At 38.6% G+C, this 20,286-nt stretch overlaps 1 protein-coding gene across 1 annotated transcript in view; it reads left to right on the top strand.

The window, feature by feature from the left end:
* Positions 1-8,470, top strand: part of LOC108664831 (sodium channel protein para) — a 72,712-nt gene extending 64,242 nt beyond the window's left edge. Inside the window, exon 33 of the mRNA XM_047880881.1 lies at positions 380-8,470. Within this exon, the coding sequence (XP_047736837.1) occupies positions 380-1,467 (1,088 nt within the window). The 3' untranslated portion in view covers positions 1,468-8,470. The remainder of the gene's footprint in view (positions 1-379) is intronic.
* Positions 8,471-20,286: the final 11,816 nt, after the last annotated feature.

The following is a 20,286-nucleotide window of genomic DNA, read 5'->3' as shown; positions in this document are numbered from 1 at the left end:
GAAAATTTCTGGAGCCGATAGAATATATTTAGCATAGCTTAATGGAATGTGTCACCGCAGACAGCCTCTTGAGAAATACCCTTATCTAAGAATGAAGCTTATATTAACCATGATAAATTTTAGAGGATCTGGCGTGTAGACCTGAAGGATTTCAATCTAGAAAAGCGATCAATATCTTACAAATTAGATTTCTGTTTAAAGGCTGGCATACATAGCCTCATGTTCAGAGTTGTTATCGGTGATCTAAAAATATATATGCTGTAAAAACAATTATTCGATGGTTTAATTGTTTTTTCGGGAACATATTTTAAAATTACGCCACATTCCCTATAGGAAATCGAAATACATTCGGAAATTATACCATAACGATTATTTGCAGGCCTGGTGCTGAGCGACCTCATCGAGAAGTACTTCGTGTCGCCCACGTTACTCCGAGTGGTGCGTGTGGCCAAGGTTGGTCGAGTTCTTCGTCTGGTCAAAGGAGCCAAAGGTATTAGAACACTACTCTTCGCCTTAGCCATGTCCCTGCCCGCGCTATTTAATATTTGCCTCTTGCTCTTCCTTGTCATGTTCATCTTCGCGATTTTTGGAATGTCCTTCTTCATGAACGTCAAGCACACCGGGGCCTTGGATTCCGTCTACAGCTTCGAAACCTTCTTCCAGTCGTTCATCTTACTTTTCCAAATGATGACCTCTGCTGGCTGGGACGGTGTTTTATCCGGATTGATGAACGAAAAAGAATGTGATCCACCAGTTCCAGAATTGGGCCTATCCGGCAACTGTGGCAACCAGACTTTTGGGATTGCGTTTATTCTTTCATACTTGGTGATCAGCTTTCTAATTGTCATCAACATGTACATCGCTGTTATCCTCGAGAATTATTCCCAAGCCACAGAAGACGTGGAAGAAGGGCTCACCGGTGACGACTACGACATGTACTATGAAATTTGGCAACAATTCGATCCCAAAGGCACACAATTTGTTCAGTTTTCCCAATTAAGTGACTTCCTGGATGTTTTGGAGCCTCCGTTGCAAATTCATAAGCCCAACAAGTACAAAATTGTTTCCATGGACATTCCTATTTGTAAAGGTGACATGGTGTTCTGTGTTGATATACTTGATGCACTGACCAAAGACTTTTTTGCGAGAAAAGGTAGCCCCGTTGAAGAGAGTGTTGACATGGGCGAAGTTGCCCCTGCCGTTGACAGGCCAGGCTACGAGCCCGTATCTTCTACGTTGTGGCGGCAGCGCGAAGAGTATTGCGCTAGGCTAATCCAGCAAGCTTGGCGCAGGCATCGTCAAAATAAGGACCAATCCTCATTGTCTGGTGGGGGTTCTCACGAAGAACTCAAGCAAGCGGACACTGCAGTACTCGTTGAAAGTGACGGTCATGTTACAAAAAACGGCCATAAAGTTGTTATCCACTCGCGCTCACCGTCTCTAACATCCCGATCCACTGATGTGTGAGGAGAGAGTGAGTAACAAGAGTATTGAATCACCATGTTTTGTGGTCTGTCCTGCAATGAAGGGCAGTCAATTTTTTGGCTCAAATTGCACCCGTCGATTGAAATGGATTGTGCTCTTGGAGCGGAACACTTGATTTCCTGGCCGTTGCAGGCAAAGGCTCTCATTTTTGCACTTGGAGAGCCTAGCTCAGAGCTTTGCTCTAAGAGATCCTTTGAAATAAAGACCACCAGACCTGGTAACATAGTTTTCTTGTTGAGCGCATATCTTATAGAAACAATGCCACATCTGAAGTATTATGAAAACCAATTTCTAGTTACATAATATATTACATCCACAAAGAATGTGTGATACACCATTGCCTTCATTCCGAATGGAAAGCGTGCATAATGCCGTGGAGCGAAGTTGAGGAGTTACATGTAGAATGTTATGGTAGTGGTGACCACACAAAGTGTGTTGACTGCCTGTGTCTTGGTCGTTGTCCTCTAGTTATGTTGGTATCCCATTTTGTTTCGTAAAATTTGAGAGCATGTTGAGTTTTGTTGCTCGTGGTGTGCCCCGCTGGCTACTTTGTAGCTTATTTTTAGGATGTTAGTTAAACTTCATTTTATTTTTGTGCCGTTCGATTTTTTTTCTCATGTTCCAAAATACTATCTCTTTCACCAATTTCCTTTTTTTCAGTAATTTTTACAACCACGTTTGCTTTTTTGTTGGAATCTTTGTTTCGTCCAGGCCTCTCTTCCGTCCTATCTTCCTTCCGTCCTCATTTTAGTTTTTGCATCTTAAGTTGCTAGTTAGCTGAGCCTAGCGCTCGTCGACCTAATGAAGTGCTTGTTATGCTGCTGTCGGTGCTCGGGCGCCGCCTCCCTGCCTATAGTTGTTACATTTATTTAAAAACTGGCTTGCCTGGTTTTTGATGGCCTTAACTATCTAGAATAATTGACATGGATCATTTAAAGCACAATATTGTATGTCAACACGCTATTATTTATATGAGAATTATAATAACCGTTGAAAGTAAGTGATGAATCATTACCGTAAGGTTATGCTGTGCATAATTCTGTACCACTGAAAGATGTAACTCTTCATGGCTCTAAGAAAAAATTCTGAATAATAATACGCTTTTGCATGGAATCTAGCACAGGTTAAAATGTAGGTGAGTGCAGCCTGTATATGAGAGCTGAGGCTGAGCCTTGCATCGAAGGGAAGAGAGGCGCATGCCTCTTTAATCTTAAGGTTGTCTTCTTCCCAGTTAGCAACCTTAGCATTACTCGGCATGCTCCCAGGCTTCTCAATCCTCTTCCTCAAGTGATTGGGTTGTCTGAACTGACGTTTTCTTCCCTGAGTAATGTTACCCTTCCCTGAGATGCGACACTCCCCTCTCTCTATGCTCGTGGTTTTATTCTTCAATGTTGCCTCTTCTGCTACGCAACACCACTGCTGTGTCTTTCATTATCTTTTGGCTTCATTTACTCTAAACTGAACAAGGTTACTCTAAAACTTTAGCCAAATCGATTATCTGCGTGAGTCGAAAGGCAGATTTTCTTCTAGCCATAGAGTTTGCTGATATTTGCTTCTTAACATTCGACCACCTTTCACTATCAAATTTAATGAAATTGCCAGATCTTCGTATATTTCGGTAAAATGTAGCGGCATCAGACTTTTATGACGAACATCGAATGCTATAGTCAGACTGTTACCAGATTTATGAAGTGAGGGTATTTTTTCTCGGCTAATTTTGATCAGTCTAAAGATGCACTACCCACTTGTAAGCTTACTTTATGAAATCATCCATTCAAAGTCATGCCTCAAAATGTTTGGATCACAGAATCTTGTGCTAATCAGATTGATGTTTCAATAATGCAAAATCTACTGGCTTGAATTTCACAACTGTGACTGATGAACGAAATCTTATCATAGATATTAAGTGATCCTTTCCTTTGACATCCTTTACATCATGCATCAATTTGTGTCTTATCGGGCTGTCAGTCCCAAGAACTTGATCAAATATTTCATAATCTTATCTGAACCATTATCGTTTTGACATTTATAGTCAATAAACCCTTTCCCAGCGCCGCGGGCGGCTGGTAATTTGAGACTTTAAATGAAATCATTGGTATAACTGTTTGGCCAGTCGGGTTCCTCAATCATCTTTACGCCCTCCTACTACTTCTTTTCTTTCTCATTCTTTCCTCTTCTTGTACAAATTTTACAGGTGATTTAGGTCAAGTTTTTCCAAAATGTCACTGTTTGTTTTCTTATCTTCGTCCTCCCTTCAGACTCGTCTGGAGAAATATTCGTGTTATAAATTTCAGTGGTCAATGCAGACCCTCGCTGCATCAATCCATGCGAATTTCCTCATTGTAATCTCACTTCCAGACAGATTTCATCCGTTTACAAATGCCTTTCACGTAAGATTTTACTTCAATAGTCAAACTGGCATCGCTACATTCGTATCTTTCAATCGCATTGCTCGCACTTGGTTTAAATGTTTTGAATTTCTCAGTTTGTACTATAATATCTGTAAATATTGCGTCATCGAATAAATTTTTGATAATTTACCACGAACCAAACTAGCTTGTTTGATTTTCCTCAAAGCCAGAAGAAAGATGATCTAGCGAGGTGTAGAGCAGGACCAAGCTTCCAAGCTCCTGGTGTCATGGGAGTTGCGGTCGCCGCTTCACGTTTCCAACCCAAGTGACACTCTCAACTTCACTTCCTATCCACTTCATCTTTGCTTTATATTCACTACCTGAATTTATCTTATTGTCACTTATTCCTTCATTCCTATTCTTTACTTTTTTCCGGTTTGTTTTTGATTGAAGCGTTGCTTGTTCTTCGTGATTTGCTTTAAGGTATTACTTTTCCGGTAATACTTATTCGTTGCTGAGTAACTGTAACGCAAAAATATTTCTTCTACTCGTAAATTGTTATACATAGAGAATTTTCTTAAATTTTATGATCGACTATGTTCCAATACTTCAGATTAGAAATACGTCTTTTAAGATGGGTTAACTTACCTAGATAAACTCCATATCCAGGGAGGTAATACGAGTTTTTCATTGCGTTTTACATAGGTAAGCTTTCCATGTGATTACCTTGCACGTATGGTGGCATGAGATGTCATTCTCAAATAATTCTCAATTTATTTCACAGTCCCTCCTATTTACAAGAAATGAAGTTCAGTATGAGTAATTATTATGCTATTATAAACCAATTGCAATGTCTTGAAATGCAGGACTACCTTAGCTGAGTGTCACTATTAGCTTGTACATATTCCTAGTGAATATTGTTATACAATGAATCTATTTTCATAATACTATATTTGTAAATGAGTTTGATGAGTGTGTCTATCCTATGCCATTAGTTCTCTTGCACATTTTAATACGGCACTCGCTAAGTTCGAGAAGATAGTGACGCAGGGTTCCTTTAGATCGCAACTTAGTTCCAGTATTGTAGTAGATTTTATGTGCTTGTTGTGTGCATGAATAGTCCTGAGCTGAGCTTGAGCTGTGCGCATGCTATCATTGAACACGATGCTTATACATGAACTGTGCGCATGCCATCATTGAACACAATACTTTTCAAGATAGGACGCACTTGATCTCTAAGCAGTATTTAGGAATAATATCCAATTCACCTTTCGAGTAAAGGACACCATTTATGAGAAATGGATCGAGTGCGTCCTATTAGAGATTTTTGTAACGTATGTTTTCATCCTGCACAACTACACACACGCTCTCCGAGCTGTTGATGTTAGTGCGCTTCTTAGTGTCACATATTCGCTCAAGTAGACACAAGTCAAACCGTTGTCAAGGTCGTTTCGTGTTGCTGATCTGTCATTTTCACGGGACTGCAATGTCTATCTTGCCTGAGGACTTCACTGATACCAGGAGCTAGGAAAGCTTCTCCTTATCGCAATGATGCGTGCACCCCGCTGGCTGGACTAGCCCCCGCTGTCCCCTCCACAAGGAGCGGAGGGCGGGGCGTGGTACAAAATTAACAGAAATAACAAAGACCATTACTGAAATAAGAGAAGAAAAATCCAACTCGGGTGTCTGAAATAAATGCAAGGAGCAATTCCTCAATACAGTGCATGTAACATCAAATGGTTTGGCTGATTCAACGGCGACCATGATTAGTCTGAAAGCTTGAAAAGTCTAAGATATTTTATTTAGGAGTGTATTCATCTCACCAGAGTTATCATTAGCTCCTCTATAGCGAACGAAGGTGAAGACTTTAAGGAGCAGCATCCACCGACCTGTCCGCGCCTCGACACAACTTCAAGATGGCGACGTGTTCGGTATTCCATTTCTGGCAGTTTTGCTGAATAGAATTTGTTGTAGTTTCATTATAATTGGTAAAGCAAGCTGTGGCTGCTGCTCTTGTGATATGTGCTTTTCTATTAGAGTCAAGCTGCTAGTCAATTCTTTACATCTTTTGCTGCGGTATTCGAAGTTTATTTTGGCTACGGCGAGTTTCCAACTGAAGAATTTTTTCAAACTATGAAGACTTCTGGCTTAATTCGAAGTGAATGTTAAAATGATGCATAGATTTGCAATATTCTGTGCTTATAGGTGCCATAATATAATTTTTTGTTGGGTGAAGAGACCAATTTAAAATAGCCGCTCAGAATCTGACTTTTGTGAAAGATATGTTTATCAGAAAGGCTCGTATGAATAAGCTTTTTATTGATGGATGGCTACTGCGATGTATAACTATATAAATAACTTTACAGACACGACGACACTTCATTAACTTCAGACCTTGACACTTCAGTCAAGGTCTTATATGCCTAGCTTAAGATACTATTGGCATATTTTTATATTACGCTTCGTAAAGCTTTGTCATTGTGTCGTCCTGAGGACTTTAATTGTGTTGCCAGTTGGTTTGCCTGTGACGTCATATGCTTGTTCTCATATTGATGCCGTCCCGTCTTGCCTCCTGTACGAGACTGGCGCTTACCTTTACTCTCAAGCCAGAAATTTTCTAAGTGTATGCGTGAGCTTTTTATATGATGTTGCAGTTAATCTACATGCCCAGCTACGTGCTTTCCACTTGTGATAACGTCCCCTTTTCTCTGACGAACCAATTGCTCCGTCGTTATTGAACATAATTTGCCGCTGTGTGGACAGAGGCTGTCGTGTCCCTACGCTCCCTCTCGCTTTTCCCGCGCAGGCTCAATCGGCGCCGCATTCCTTCCATGCATGCGCGGTGTCGCAGCGTATATCTAGCCTGAATTTCGTCCTCAGTTCAACCTCGGTTACGCGCTGTCGGCTTAGCTTTAGCCTGAATTTCGTCCTCAGTTCCGCTCCGGTTACGCGCTTGATCGTTAAGTAGCATTAGCGATATCGTCCTCAGTCCCTCCTCGGTTACGCGCTTTATCGTTAAGTAGCGTAAGCCTAAATTTCGTCCTCATTTCCGCCTCAGCTGCTCGCTGCATCGTTGGGTAGCTTTAGCCTGAATATCGTACTCAGTTCCACCCTGGTTAAGCAGCCTCAACCATCCGCCCTTACCCACACCCTCCTGCTTCAAACTGCACTCCCTCCAGCACTTCGAGGCCTAAAGGAACATTTGGTTACCTATACGCCCGTTTAACGCCTTAGAACCTTGCAAGATCGTTCGCTCTTTCAAATTATTTTATTGTTAAGAATGAGTATGAAAATTCAATTTAATAATCTAATGACTATGCGATGTTTGTACACATATCTTTTAATATTATACTCAATTTTTACTGTTGGATTATAGCTTTATTGAGCGAGTGTGAAGTGAAGTCTTCTGTAGCTTTTTCGGTCCCACACTAATGTATTCAAGCTTTAAAAAGAAAGACCTACCTAATTTAAGAACCGCCTCCCCTGTAACTCTTATAAGCTGTTCATTTGATTAATAACTTGAGATTCTTTACGAATATAATAAGAAAGATTTATGTTGCACGTAATGAGTACGGGCCCAACGCGTTGCAGCGTCCATAGTAAGAGTCCATTACTTTTGTATAATATTAGCAACATGAAAAGGACCAAGTAACTCGCCTGCTATGTTCGCGCATGTCGCCTGCCTCTCAGCTGCTACAAGCCTATGTGCTCTTGTTTACGCCGTGTGTCTCTCTATAGCTGCGTTGTTCTCTAACCTCACGGCATCCACTCAATAAATTAGATTAGCTTGCAGTTTCGAGCTACGGTTAAATAGCTTTTAGGCTCTTGTTGACGATTGTGACGACATAGAAGTTAATATGAGAGCGAGTCTTTACGTCTCCCTCTTCGATATGAATTTTAAGAGTGGATAATTACACGGCACTATTGCTGGCATAATGGCGCTCCCGACATTTTTATTCAGCACAATTTGTTCACTTTTTGCATTAATAATAATGCTATACTATACCTAGACATTACGGTTATTACAATTATTTTTATTGCTATAAATGCATCGTAATCGTAAGAAGCGGAGACTATGCGGAACTACGTAGCAAGCCTCTAAATAAAGCTCGTGGTGATGGTCTGATTATGCAAGGGATTTTTTTAGAACTCATTTTACGATTTAACCAGCGAGCTCGTCGCCCAGTTTACTGTAGGGTCCTGAACATATCCGCAATACACTTTTACTATTGCGAAATTGTTTCCCTCTCTGACAAAGTTTCTAAACAATTCAAAATCTTTGGGTCACTGAATAAAATAGTTATCCAACAGTCATGTGGAAACACGACCACCATAATCTCAACTAGAAAACTCCAGCAGCATCTGTACCTAAGAAAGAAACATGATCCAGGGACCAGGTATTGGCACCTCCGAAATAATATCGGTACATTGTAGTCTGATGTCATTATCGATATGCAAAATTTAGAACCGTACCCCTTCAACTGAGCAGCGTTATATATGTCAGAGGCGATCGTTGGTGAATACACGCAATGTGATATTCAGTAGCTAGTTTGATACGCGTGGCCCGTCTCCCGAACAGCTTCATTATTTCACTAACAAAGGGGGCGTCTTTTGCTAATAAACTCTATAATAAACGTCGTTTCTCATTTACTTTCCCCCTGATTTCAAGGTAGTCAAATTTATGGGTTAGTTCACCAGTTGTCGATTATTTCATTACATGCTGGTATGATGCCGAATGTGTTTCATACACCATAAAAAATGCCATGATTTACAGTTAAGACTTTGCTCTTCCATGCGCTTTGAAAATCATAAAATTATAACTGCATGCAACTGAACAAATTTTACAGCGAGATGAACGACTGAGTCCTGCACGATTTGGAAAACAAAATCATAGTTCGTGTTTTATCAAAACTTGCTTGTGCTAATCCCACGACACGAGGGTTTTCACTGCTACAGTTACAAATAAAATTTTCATTTAATATAAAAAAATCGAATGAAAAAGGCATAAATCGGCGAATTTAACCGGGAAAAGGCGCGTTTAGGAACCCTGGTTTTCATCTTCCGTAGCGTCCGCTAGTGTACAACCCCGTCCGCCACCACACTTCCCGAGCGTTCAAGAATATGCTTAGAAAATTGCAGGTAGTCCGAAAAATATAGCAATGCTAAATATATATGCTTCATTTATGCTTTATCGATTTTAGTATATCTGAACTAATATTAACCACCTAAAAACCAAAGCCGACCTTGGTATATAGGAATGATGCTTTTGATTGTTGGTGAACATAAATTGGTATGAAGGTAAAAACCGCAGGATTGAAACCTCAAACTATCGTCCGTCTAAAAACAGCGGTTGTTGTAATAAGTTTACGATAACTTTGAGTTTATTTGCTAGTTAATTTGGAACACATTTAAGGTTGTAAAAATTCTCATGAGGAGTTATTCTTGCAAATTAAAAATCAACCGAAGTATAGATGTATGAAACAAGTTCTATCAAAATAATCTGTATATTGACAATAAATGAAATCTCGATCAAAAAGAAATTATTAAAATCCCAACATATATCAAGAATATAATTTATATCGATCATATTGCTAGTGCCGCTTATGCTGTTCATTCAGATAAGCTTCTCCCATAGATTGCATCTATATCGAGTTTATTAGTTTTTTTAATATATTCAATAATTATCGTTGCGTATGGAGTTTAGCATTTTTTATTGAACAAATGTTAGCATAAATAGTTTGTTATGTCAACGCACCGACGGAGGAGCTACAGGCGGCAAAGAGAGGTCAGGCGCAGCTGTGGAGAGAGCGGCCACCCCAGACGCGCGTATTGGTGCGGGTGGTGCACAATGAATGGGTGAGGTAGCAAGCGTCATTAAAGAGCACTTGGGAACAAAGAGTGCCATAGAAGGAATGTTTACAGTAAAGAGGTATTGAAAGTACGTATTTAAGCGATAAATTCGTTGAGAATGTACAGCACGGCGTATTGACATTAATTATTACACGACTGTCCTCACGCATATCCGAAAACGAACTCATAAATGTAGACAAATCAAATAAAATGCGATTATGGAGTAGTCAGAAACTCTTCAAAATTGCAGGGTATTTCTCCCTATGCAGAGAGCCATCGCCTTCCGAAATTTCTTTCACAAGAAGTAACAAGGAATGAAGATAGTAACGAGAATTAAATGTAGTTCAAATAGATTTTATTTTATTTTTTCTGATGTACAAGATGCAGTTTCTTCCGTCGAGGCAACCACAAAATATTCAGCATTCAGGTAAACTTCATGGCGGCCGCGACTTGGAGTTTTGAGGGAGACATACTGAATAAGGTAATGCGTAAAATTAATACCAAAGAGATTAGAGCACATTACTGTGAGTATTTCAGATTTTCACTATCTCAATAATTCAGGGTGAAGCTCACCTTATTTAAATCACAATAAGTGCACGTAGGTGTTGCTATTATGTAGGCAGTTTAAAGGCAATATGAAGGTCTTTATAGGTAGATTTATATGCGGTCATTTAAGGTAATTGAGAACCGCAAAAGATTAAAGTTTAAAGGTCGACACAGTTCTCAATTTAAAGCACCATAACCTACTTTTGAACATTTTGACACTACATACAAGGTTTATGAGTTAAGGTAGAGTTCAAGATTCAACTGTAACCCGCCATTCAAAGTAACAATAATCCGCCAAAGTTAACGAAGTTGAAATGAGAATTTATAATGCTGATCAAGCACAAGTTAAGTATTTAGCAGCTATTCCTTCAAGGGGTATAGCAGCCACTAAGCTTGACGGGCCAGCCAAGATGTTCGTAAAATGAGATGAAAAACGCATGCACCATTTAACTGAAGAGAAAAAAAACAAGGGTTGTGTACAACAACTAAGGACCTTAATGAAATATTCAGGAAATTATGGTGCGACACAAAGTAACAAGGAAACTGGAGTCATCGTCTCTGTTCACTTTATGATAAACTATCTGGGAGCAGCCCCTCTCTTAAAAAGACAGAGCCCGCTCTAATTCTCTACTGTGAGCATCAAGAAGTCCGCGGGTGGGAATTTTTCCCAACAAAACTCCGTAAAATACGTTATAAAATTTGAACACTTTCATACATCCAAAAACTTCAAAGGCAAAATTAAACTTTTTATTTATAAATACATTCCACGGAGCCGGGATTTCACTGCAGTGAAACGTCTGAGTTATGTTCGCCAAAACTCCATTTGATCAAAACGTTACAACGGAAAATAATTTATTATATCAATTGAAATTAAATGCATCTAGACGTTGTGAAACAAATCACTTTTAATCAGAAATGAGAACTACTTGGTTCAATTTGTTGTATATAGTTATCTTCCAGTCTCCAGAAAACCCTCTAGCGTTCCGCCGATTGGTTCGGTAAATTCTATTTAGGAGCAAAATAATCACTGAGGCAAGTGTGATGACTATAGTCGATGATGGGCCCATGTTGTGTGAAGTGGGGACAGGTCTTTGCAGAGGCTTCAGGTTTGCTGGCCCTATGGTTTTCAACACTTAATTGCTGCTATTCCTCAGGCGTGCTTACCCACGGAATGGTGATACCCAAATAAAAATTGAGAGTGGAGCACCTATGTTTTTATGGTGGCTATCGGCGGACCCCATAGGTGGAGCTTATATGATTTATACAGTGAATTGAGGGTGGCGTGCACCACTTATCCCACACCTATAACCTGCCAATGGCCACCACACCCGTAAAGCTCTTCGTACATCAATACATACCCATTGGCACCGGTGGCGCATCAATGAGCTGATTCATAGATGACTGCCACCTTTACTCGCCACCCTTTCGATTTATTGATGTTTTATTGTCGATTTTTGGCAAATCTGGCCACTCACCGTTACGCCACCTATAAACTACTATCGCCACCTATAATCATCGGTGCACCACCCTTAATTTTTATTTGGGTAGTAAGTAAATTGTGAGCTGAGCATTGCTGGATTCTAACGTGCATCCTTGTAATATCAAATGTTTAAAACTATCAAGTAAAAATGCAATTATCCTGATCGCAATGCATTTAAAAGTGCGTTTGAGAAACTCATATTTCTTTTTTTTTTCAATTTGTTCAGTAGATTTTAAGAAAAGTTTTTAAATTTCTATATGCTCACCATCAATTGATGTACTAAGAATTCTAACCAACTAGTTATTTTATGATTTGAAGAGTACATGTGAACGATCCAAAACATACCACATCTGTTGACAAAAAACACGATGAACCATCAACTCGTATTGACAAAATTACCGTGCAAAATAATCCTTCGACAGGACGAACGAGATCAATATGCCTTGCTTATGAGCTGGGCAATATCAACATTTTGTTGACGATGCAAGATAACCTGCTGTGTAACAATAATAATTTGAACGCTTCACTTCCACCTCCTGATCCATAACATTGGAATAAAGTCAATTAGTTCAAGAAGTATTTACTTATAGATCCAATTGATTAAGACACAATAAAAATTCGTCCAGGATTTTTATCAGACCTCAAGCCTACGATGAATATTGAAATCTGAATTATACACTCTCTCTATCTTTCTTACTCTCTCTCCGAGCAAAATTGGTCAATAGCGATGTGATATTTTACTATTTTCACAGTACTGATGAGAAGTGCTCTTAGTCACTTGAGTTCTCTTTAATCTTCTCACTAATGTTCACACTAGTGTTCTCTCTTACCTTCTCACATATGTTCACACTAGTGTTCTCTCATATCTTCTCACATATGTTCACTCTAGTGTTCTCTCTAATCTTCTCGATAATGTTCTCACCAGTGTTCACCAGTCTTCAAACTAGAATTATTATTCTTCATGGTATCTAATTTATATTCTCACTAGTGCTCAAATATTTCAAAATTATTTCCTCCAATAATAATTTTTTCAGTTTATGTTTCCTTGACATGTCACTTAATTGGCCACCGTTGATCCGATCAATAAATAAATATAATCGTGAGTAATCACTCGTTGTCATGTTGAGCTGTTTCTTATGCAAAACCAAGCATCTGTCCTCTCATTTCGGTAAAGACGTATTTGCACTGTAGATTATTATTTATTCAAAACTTGAGTCGCGTAAAGGAAGGCTCAAGGTTTTGCTGCTGCTGCTGATTCGAGGGTCTGCTGCTTAAACACTATTAGCTTTGAGAATACACTGAAACAATGACTTTTGTACCAACTGAATTATTGACTTGCAATGTTATATGATTATATACTAGTCACAAAGCAATCGGATAATGCATGCATTCTGGCAAGCCGCGAGGTCACGCGTTTCAGAGATTAATGCCCGCAATGTACTTGGAATCAATAATGATTTACAGACGGCATCACATAGACTTTGTTACATCACTCGGAAGGTATTGGAAGCTTCTGGCGTAAAAATGTAATTCTAGTATGCTTTTCCAAGCTGAATATCGTAGTGCTTGTCAACATTCTATCAAACGCCTCGATCGGTATGAGAAACCATTTTTCTTGTCGCTATTTGGCCGGCAAACAAAGTCATATGTTCCTAGCCACTCACAACGCATTCGGCAATAAAGTATGCTAACGCCTTCAAAACGCAATGTTCACTCGTCTCTACAACCGTCTGCTTGAATTAACAATAACATTATCGAGCGTTCTTGAGACACCACGTATTGACGATCACGGCCATCGCAATGCAGCGCTCATATACTGCACAAGGAAAAAATCATTGTTCCGCTATGAGGCGCTGGTGCAGCAACGTTCATTCCATCTTCGAGAGTCGGTTATGATCTTTGCTATGTTGTGAACGTGGACGGCTATTTGGGAGATCGCTGTAGATCTTTAAACATTGCTGGCATATTATCATCCACTCTTTACCAAAGCGCCGAAAAGTTTAAAATATTTCTGCTAGGAGACTGCTGGAAAATGACAGTAAATTTGCTACACAAGTTTGTAAAACATACCAAAGTTGCTATAACTGAAAATTTATCCATGAAAAATGTGGTCATTTTTCAATTCACGCTTCTAAAATTCTTAGGACTTTCTCCGCATGTTTTCACAGGCGGAAAGTACAGACGGAATTACGTATATGTTGGCATGAGTGTGGCAATGCAGTTCATTGTCAGCGCTTGGAACATCGCGGATAGCGGGCCTCTACCCAACTTCAAGATACCGGATTTTCGAGCGATATATTTCTTTACATGGATCACCTGCTCCAACATCATGAAATTCATCACGCGCTGGAGCCTGGTGCTTTATTCAAGACAATTTGTGGACATTCTACGATTCATATATGGAAGGAAAAGAAGTTCTTCGTTCACAAAAAACGTTCTATGCTCAATCACAATGATGTTTTTCATTTCAGTTTGCGTGACAATAAACACTTACAACACCAATAAAACCCATAAAAATTGGGCTGTGTACATTTCGAAAATAATGCTCGGCATCGGTTTATCATTGACGACCCCGACCCTATGTCTCACCTTATATCAGCTAATGCGGCTCATTGCCTCGGACCTGAAGCTATGCTCCCAACAAATAACTTCGGCAATTAGAATGACAGGAGTTCAACAAAAACCAGTCACATTAACAAATGAAACAAGCACCATAACCCTAACAAAATGTAAACAAGAATGTTCCCATATCCACGAAGCTGTCGGCAAAATTCAAACTGTGTTCGCTTCGACTGCCTTCGCGTTGTTAGCGTTTGAGCAAATCGAAATCATGATCGTGGGGCTTTACCCGATGATCAGTAACAGTTTTCATTTTTTGAAGCTCCTGCCTGTAATACTGATGGGTTCGCTACAAGTTTGGCTTGTGATCGACTCTCAGTCAAGTTACATCGAGGAGGTAAGGATGAGACAGCACGAGCCAAGAAAGTTCTAGTAAATATGTGGTGAAGGCAGGAAGGTTAAATTAATTAATATATTCAGTTATTTGATAATTCAAAACAAAAATTTAAGTGAAAAACTAATTAATATAAACTAATTAAACTCATTATTAAATAATTATGTGACATGCGAAAATATCCAATTTCTATGTGAAACTTTCATTGTTTTAAGAGACAATTTTTTTGTTTATGTGTTTGTTTGCTTAAAGTCTGTCACCTCAAATGCGCTATGCTATGCATATGCATATTCATGCGCACAATACTTTCGGGTCAGTAGATCAACTGGATATGTAATGTTGTGCTTTGGGTAATTTAGTTAGGCATTTCAAAATGAGGGAAGGGGGGTTCGGTAAAAATATGGAATGTGATTGACAAATTTAAAAATGCAATATTAATTTTGAAGAAAACATAATTTTGCATTTGAACATGCGAATCAAAGAGTAGCATCATTACTGCTACATGCTACATAAGGGAGGCTTACGAAGCACCATAAATTTGTTGATATAGCGCAAAGTATGAATCCTGAAATGTTTTACTGTTGCTGCTCGTTGATATATTTTATAGCAAGCGGTTATCCTAAGCATTTTTCTATGCCAAGTCCATGAAGTTAAGAAAATCGTAAAAAATGCAGTAAGAAAAACACTCACTCTTGACGTCATACATTTAATTATGCTATGGTAGCCAAAAATGTATGACATTCTATTGTTTTGTAAACGAATATTAAACTTGGTTTTGAAAAACATGAGAGCCTGTGGATTCCTCATTCCTTAGATTTCTGTAGCATTACGGAATTAATTAATTACATTGGTTACACCCCGGCGTACAGAAGGTCTTGTGTGACTATGCGTCTCCAACACTTCAATGGAAGCGCATGTACACTGTTAGAAAAATTACCGTTAACGGTATTACCGGCGTTTCAGTGGCCGGTCGGCACGTGAAAAGAAACACCGTGTCGCCGTTTTTATTCTAATTTAACACTAGAAATCCGTAAAACATCTGATAAAAACGGTGAAACAGTTTATTTTCACGGGGCGACCGGCCACTAGAACGCCAGTGGGACCGTTTTTTTCACCGTTTTTTCTAACAGTGATATAAGATGGTAGAGGAAAGTTTCTCAAAAGAACGAAAGTGGACGATGGTTAATAGACATATACAAATTTTCTTTGAAATCTGACTAGAAATTCTGAATGATTCGCATATTCCTGAGTCCTCGTATTCAAGTGATGTTAACAGTTGTTGGTAGGGCGACGGAGGCTATGCTCGAGCCTTTAGACTGAACGAAGACATAACATAGCCCATGACAGAAAAAAATATGGAACATACCTAGCCCGCAATGTTCAAGTAAAACGTTAGGTTATAAGTTACGAAAACATTTTTGTCAAACATACAAATAAGGAACATGCGAATTAAAATAACAATTAGATAATTTATCTTATATTTTATAAGGCAGATGAATTAACTAGAAAATTATATTTGCATTTCAGTGCGAAGAAAGCGTGAATCGCTTAAAGAAACTCATCGCTACGGTGGGCGAGAGGGAAACCGTTCGAAATAAGGTGATTATTTGGCAAAAGAGGGAAAATATCTTTCTAATTTACCCCATGATCTAAGACGTCGCTCATGCAGCAGCGCTCAAAAGTAACCTTTACAATTTTTACTTTGTGATCAGCGTTCTTCATTTCAGAGCACGACGTAATCTATGTTATTGAATAGTAAAAGTTTATGTATTTGTTTTTGTATATGACCTTGGCACCTTAAATATATAGAGGCTCTCCTATATATTTAGTCGGCCTATAACCTGGCCTATAACCTGGCCTAGTCGGCCTATAACCTGGTCAATAAATTTCTTCCCTTGATGGAATAATTACGAGGCCTCGCGAAGCCAGGGTATCTTAACAAATTTCATTTCCACCAATGTATTCTAAATTATGTCCAAATTCGTAAGAGATGAGATAAGAGATTTTTTCCTCCATCCAAAAAGGGAGTAGAATCTTAGTAAAGTGATGGTTTTTGCAGTGTTTTCATTAATTTTCATCAGGTACTTTAAAAAATTATTAATATAATAGGGAAAACGATTTGATAAAAATTTGTTTCCGGTGTGCAGAGTAACATTGAGTCATGAGAAGTAGCTGAACTAGAAGCAATTTTGGTAAACCGTTTCCACTCTATTATTCTACTATTTTCAGCTTACCACAATGAAGAACACAGAAGTTGAAGTAGGATTAATCAGATGTGTTCAAATCTTCTTTTATCGTAGATTGTGTGGAAGCTGCGCGGCATCCAGGCCGAGTTGGAGCGCATGCCTCGCTTCACGATGTTTGGGCTTTTTGAGCTGGGCCGACACTGCCTCCTGTCGGTGAGTGTTGTGTGCCACAGCCACTCTTCGAGCTGGGCCGACACTGCCTCCTGTCGGTGAGTGTTGTGCGCCCTCAGCCACTCTTCGAGCTGGGCCGACACTGCCTCCTGTCGGTGAGTGTTGGCTGCTATAATCTTTTCTCTAGCTCTGGAAATAATACATTTTTACGATCTATGCTCAAATCAGAAAAAAAGTGCAAAGGTTCTTAACTGCCCTCGACTTTGCCGATTTGGTCCAGAATATTACAAATAGTTGTGAGAATTGAACCCCATTTCCGCCCTGATTTTAGCGATCATCACCATTCTATTACCAAAGGTAGCTAAAATAATTCTCCATTACAAATAAATGTTTAGAAAATATAAGGTAAAATGTGGCAAATATATTTTACATATTTTTGTTTTGACAGATGGTATCTGTTGTTCTGACGTACGTCATCATCGCAATTCAGTTCAATACGAGCAACAGCCCCATCACCTGCAAGCCATTCAACTGTAACTGCACCATGTGCTAATTTTTTTATAAACAAAATACCAATGTACGTTAAGTTGATGTAATTTTTGTCGATTTGCACGTTCTTAATTTCAGTGGCTTCAATTTCACCATTGTAATAACGACGATTGTATTGATTAAATACAGTTATCTTAACAGATCGTTCAAACAATTTGGTTCTTAGTGAGTACCTAAATAATATTCTTGAATACTTAAGAAGACTTCATTGGAGTGCAATATTACTAATCTAGAGGATTTCAATTGTAATAGAACACATTCAGCAAAAGATAGGCCTTTAGTCGTCTTTGTACCGCACAACGAAGCACAACAACAATGTCATCTTCTTAAACTGAAGCAAACACTGGGCGCTCTATTGATCATCAAGATAAATAAGTGAGACTCGCTCAGCAAATTGTGAGCTTCAGTATAATTCAGAAGTGTAATGCAACGATCAGTTCTCATTATTGAAGTAATTATTTTGATTATTGATGAACTATAACATGAAATGCTTTGTTATTTTTCCTCACAATTTTAGAGTGAAGGTATAATGGTACATAAATTAGATATGATGGTTTCGGAAGCAAACCCTAATACAGTTTCACAAAGCTGCAGAACGAAGAGTTTTTCGGAAGAAAAAATTTTTTTTGATGAAAGTTACTGTTTGTGAATACCTTGTTCTGCTTGCTCTTGAACAAGACTTGCTTGAAGACAGGACATTGGAAACACATTTTTAAGAAGTTCTCCCAATCTAAACCACATGATCCACAATTTAATGTCATTTATAATCAAGAAACTTGAAAATATATGAAACTTCGCCCAATATGGTTCAACGCAACCAAAAAATCAATGCTTGAAGGGGTTAACAACAAACAGTTTTTAACAAGGCACTAAACATATGCTCTGCCACAACCGATAACCAAAGCATGAAAGCGTTCACAACTGGACACAACAGCGTTCATCCGAAGAATACCGTCCCAACAGGGAAGTATAGAGGTGGCAGCATAATGCTTTGGGGTTGTTTCTCTCCTGTAGGCCCTGGGGAAGTGGAAATCATAGAAGGAAGAATGAACTCCAAAATGTATCGGGACATTCTTTAGAGATGTCTCGTGAAGTCAGCCGAAAAATTGAACATTCCTCGAGGTTGCATATTTCGACAAGACAACGACCCACACGGCTAGAGCAACTCTTGCATGGTTTCAGGAGAAGGATATTGAGTTATTGGAATGGCCAAGCCAATCACCTGACCTCAATTTGATGGAAAATCTGAGGCGGGAATTGAAATTGAGTGTACATTAGAGAGATCCAATATATCTTATAAAATCGAAATAAATATGGAAGGAAGAGTGGGCTAAAATTCCTATTAGCATATGTCAGATATGTGTTAATCATGTGAACAAGTATTCCAATAGGTTAGAAGCAGTTTTGGCTGCTAAAGGTCACATGACGAAGTATTGAGTAAATTTGAGTACTATATGTTGGATACTTTTTGAATTTTTTGACGTTTCCAAAATTGCAATTATCAATTCAACATTTACTGATATTGTTGTTTTGATTTTATATTTGTATATCCCATGTAAATGTACATTAGAATAGTGTTTGTTTGTGTTATTGTGTAGAATAAACTTCAATTAAAAAAAGGTTTTCCTTTGTGTCAGATACTTTTTGCATCCACTGTACATACTTCGTTACAAGACATGCAGAAATGCACATATACAGTACATGTTAACCGAGAACTCTAGTCGTTAGTTATTCCAATCCAAGCGTTCAGGAGCTTATTGACAAATTTATGATTCAACTCGATATGATAAGAATTATTTTCATATTATGAAGGAAACAGGTATTTCTACATCTTTGCTAGAACAGGCCGATTAATTTAGTCTTCAGGTACATTCACTAATTATTCGAAATCTTTTTATTGAGAAGTGGTAGTATTTTTATTGTTTGGTTCAGGTTGTGACGCAATTTTTTAATAGAATGCGGTAAGCAATTATTTTGACAAGAAGTCTACGGTATAAATATCAACATTTAATTATCTCTATCGAATTGCATTTTGGGAGCGAGTGTGTACATTTTCTCTTGATATAATTATATTTGAGTGAAGTACTCAGATTAGTTTTTATACAAACTGCTCATTTTATTTTCAATGACACGAAACACACCCTACGAAATGTCGGGAATTAGTACCTAAACCTAATCTAAATAACCACTGAATACAATAAACTTGGACAACGGACATGCCTGCAATTATTAGGAGCATTTTATCTCGGCTGACAAAAAAAGGTAAATAAAGTCACTGTCTGCTCATCTGCAAATTTATCGCCTACATTAGTTTATTTTCATATATATCACAAACCCAGCGATTGTATAGCCTTTGGCAATATAAGACAGTCACACATAGAATGATTGGTGTTATGACTTACGTTTCTCTGTAAGAATGTTGCTTTGGCATCGATTTTCTGCCGTTCATTCTTAACTTCTGTGGCCACAAGAAGACAACTGCTTGCTTTCGTTCTGACGAACAATTTGATAAGCGGAATTGTGCTATGCAAATTATGTTGACTGAAAGTCATCCCTAGGGACCGAAAAAAGGGCGTCCGTAAACTTCTTTCATTTAGAAAGGAGGTATATATATCCTAAAGTTAAAAACGGACGCTTCGAATTGGATTGTGAGAGTGTATGTGCAGGTGGCTATAGGCGGTACAGTGCACGTGGCGTTTTACTGAACGTGGCGGT

This window comes from Hyalella azteca, unplaced genomic scaffold, assembly GCF_000764305.2.
Source record: "Hyalella azteca isolate HAZT.00-mixed unplaced genomic scaffold, Hazt_2.0.2 contig6504, whole genome shotgun sequence".
NCBI classification, from domain to species: Eukaryota; Metazoa; Arthropoda; class Malacostraca; order Amphipoda; family Hyalellidae; genus Hyalella; species Hyalella azteca.
The sequence above is the reverse complement of the archived record's forward strand: the minus strand, read 5'-3'. Positions and strand labels throughout refer to the sequence as shown.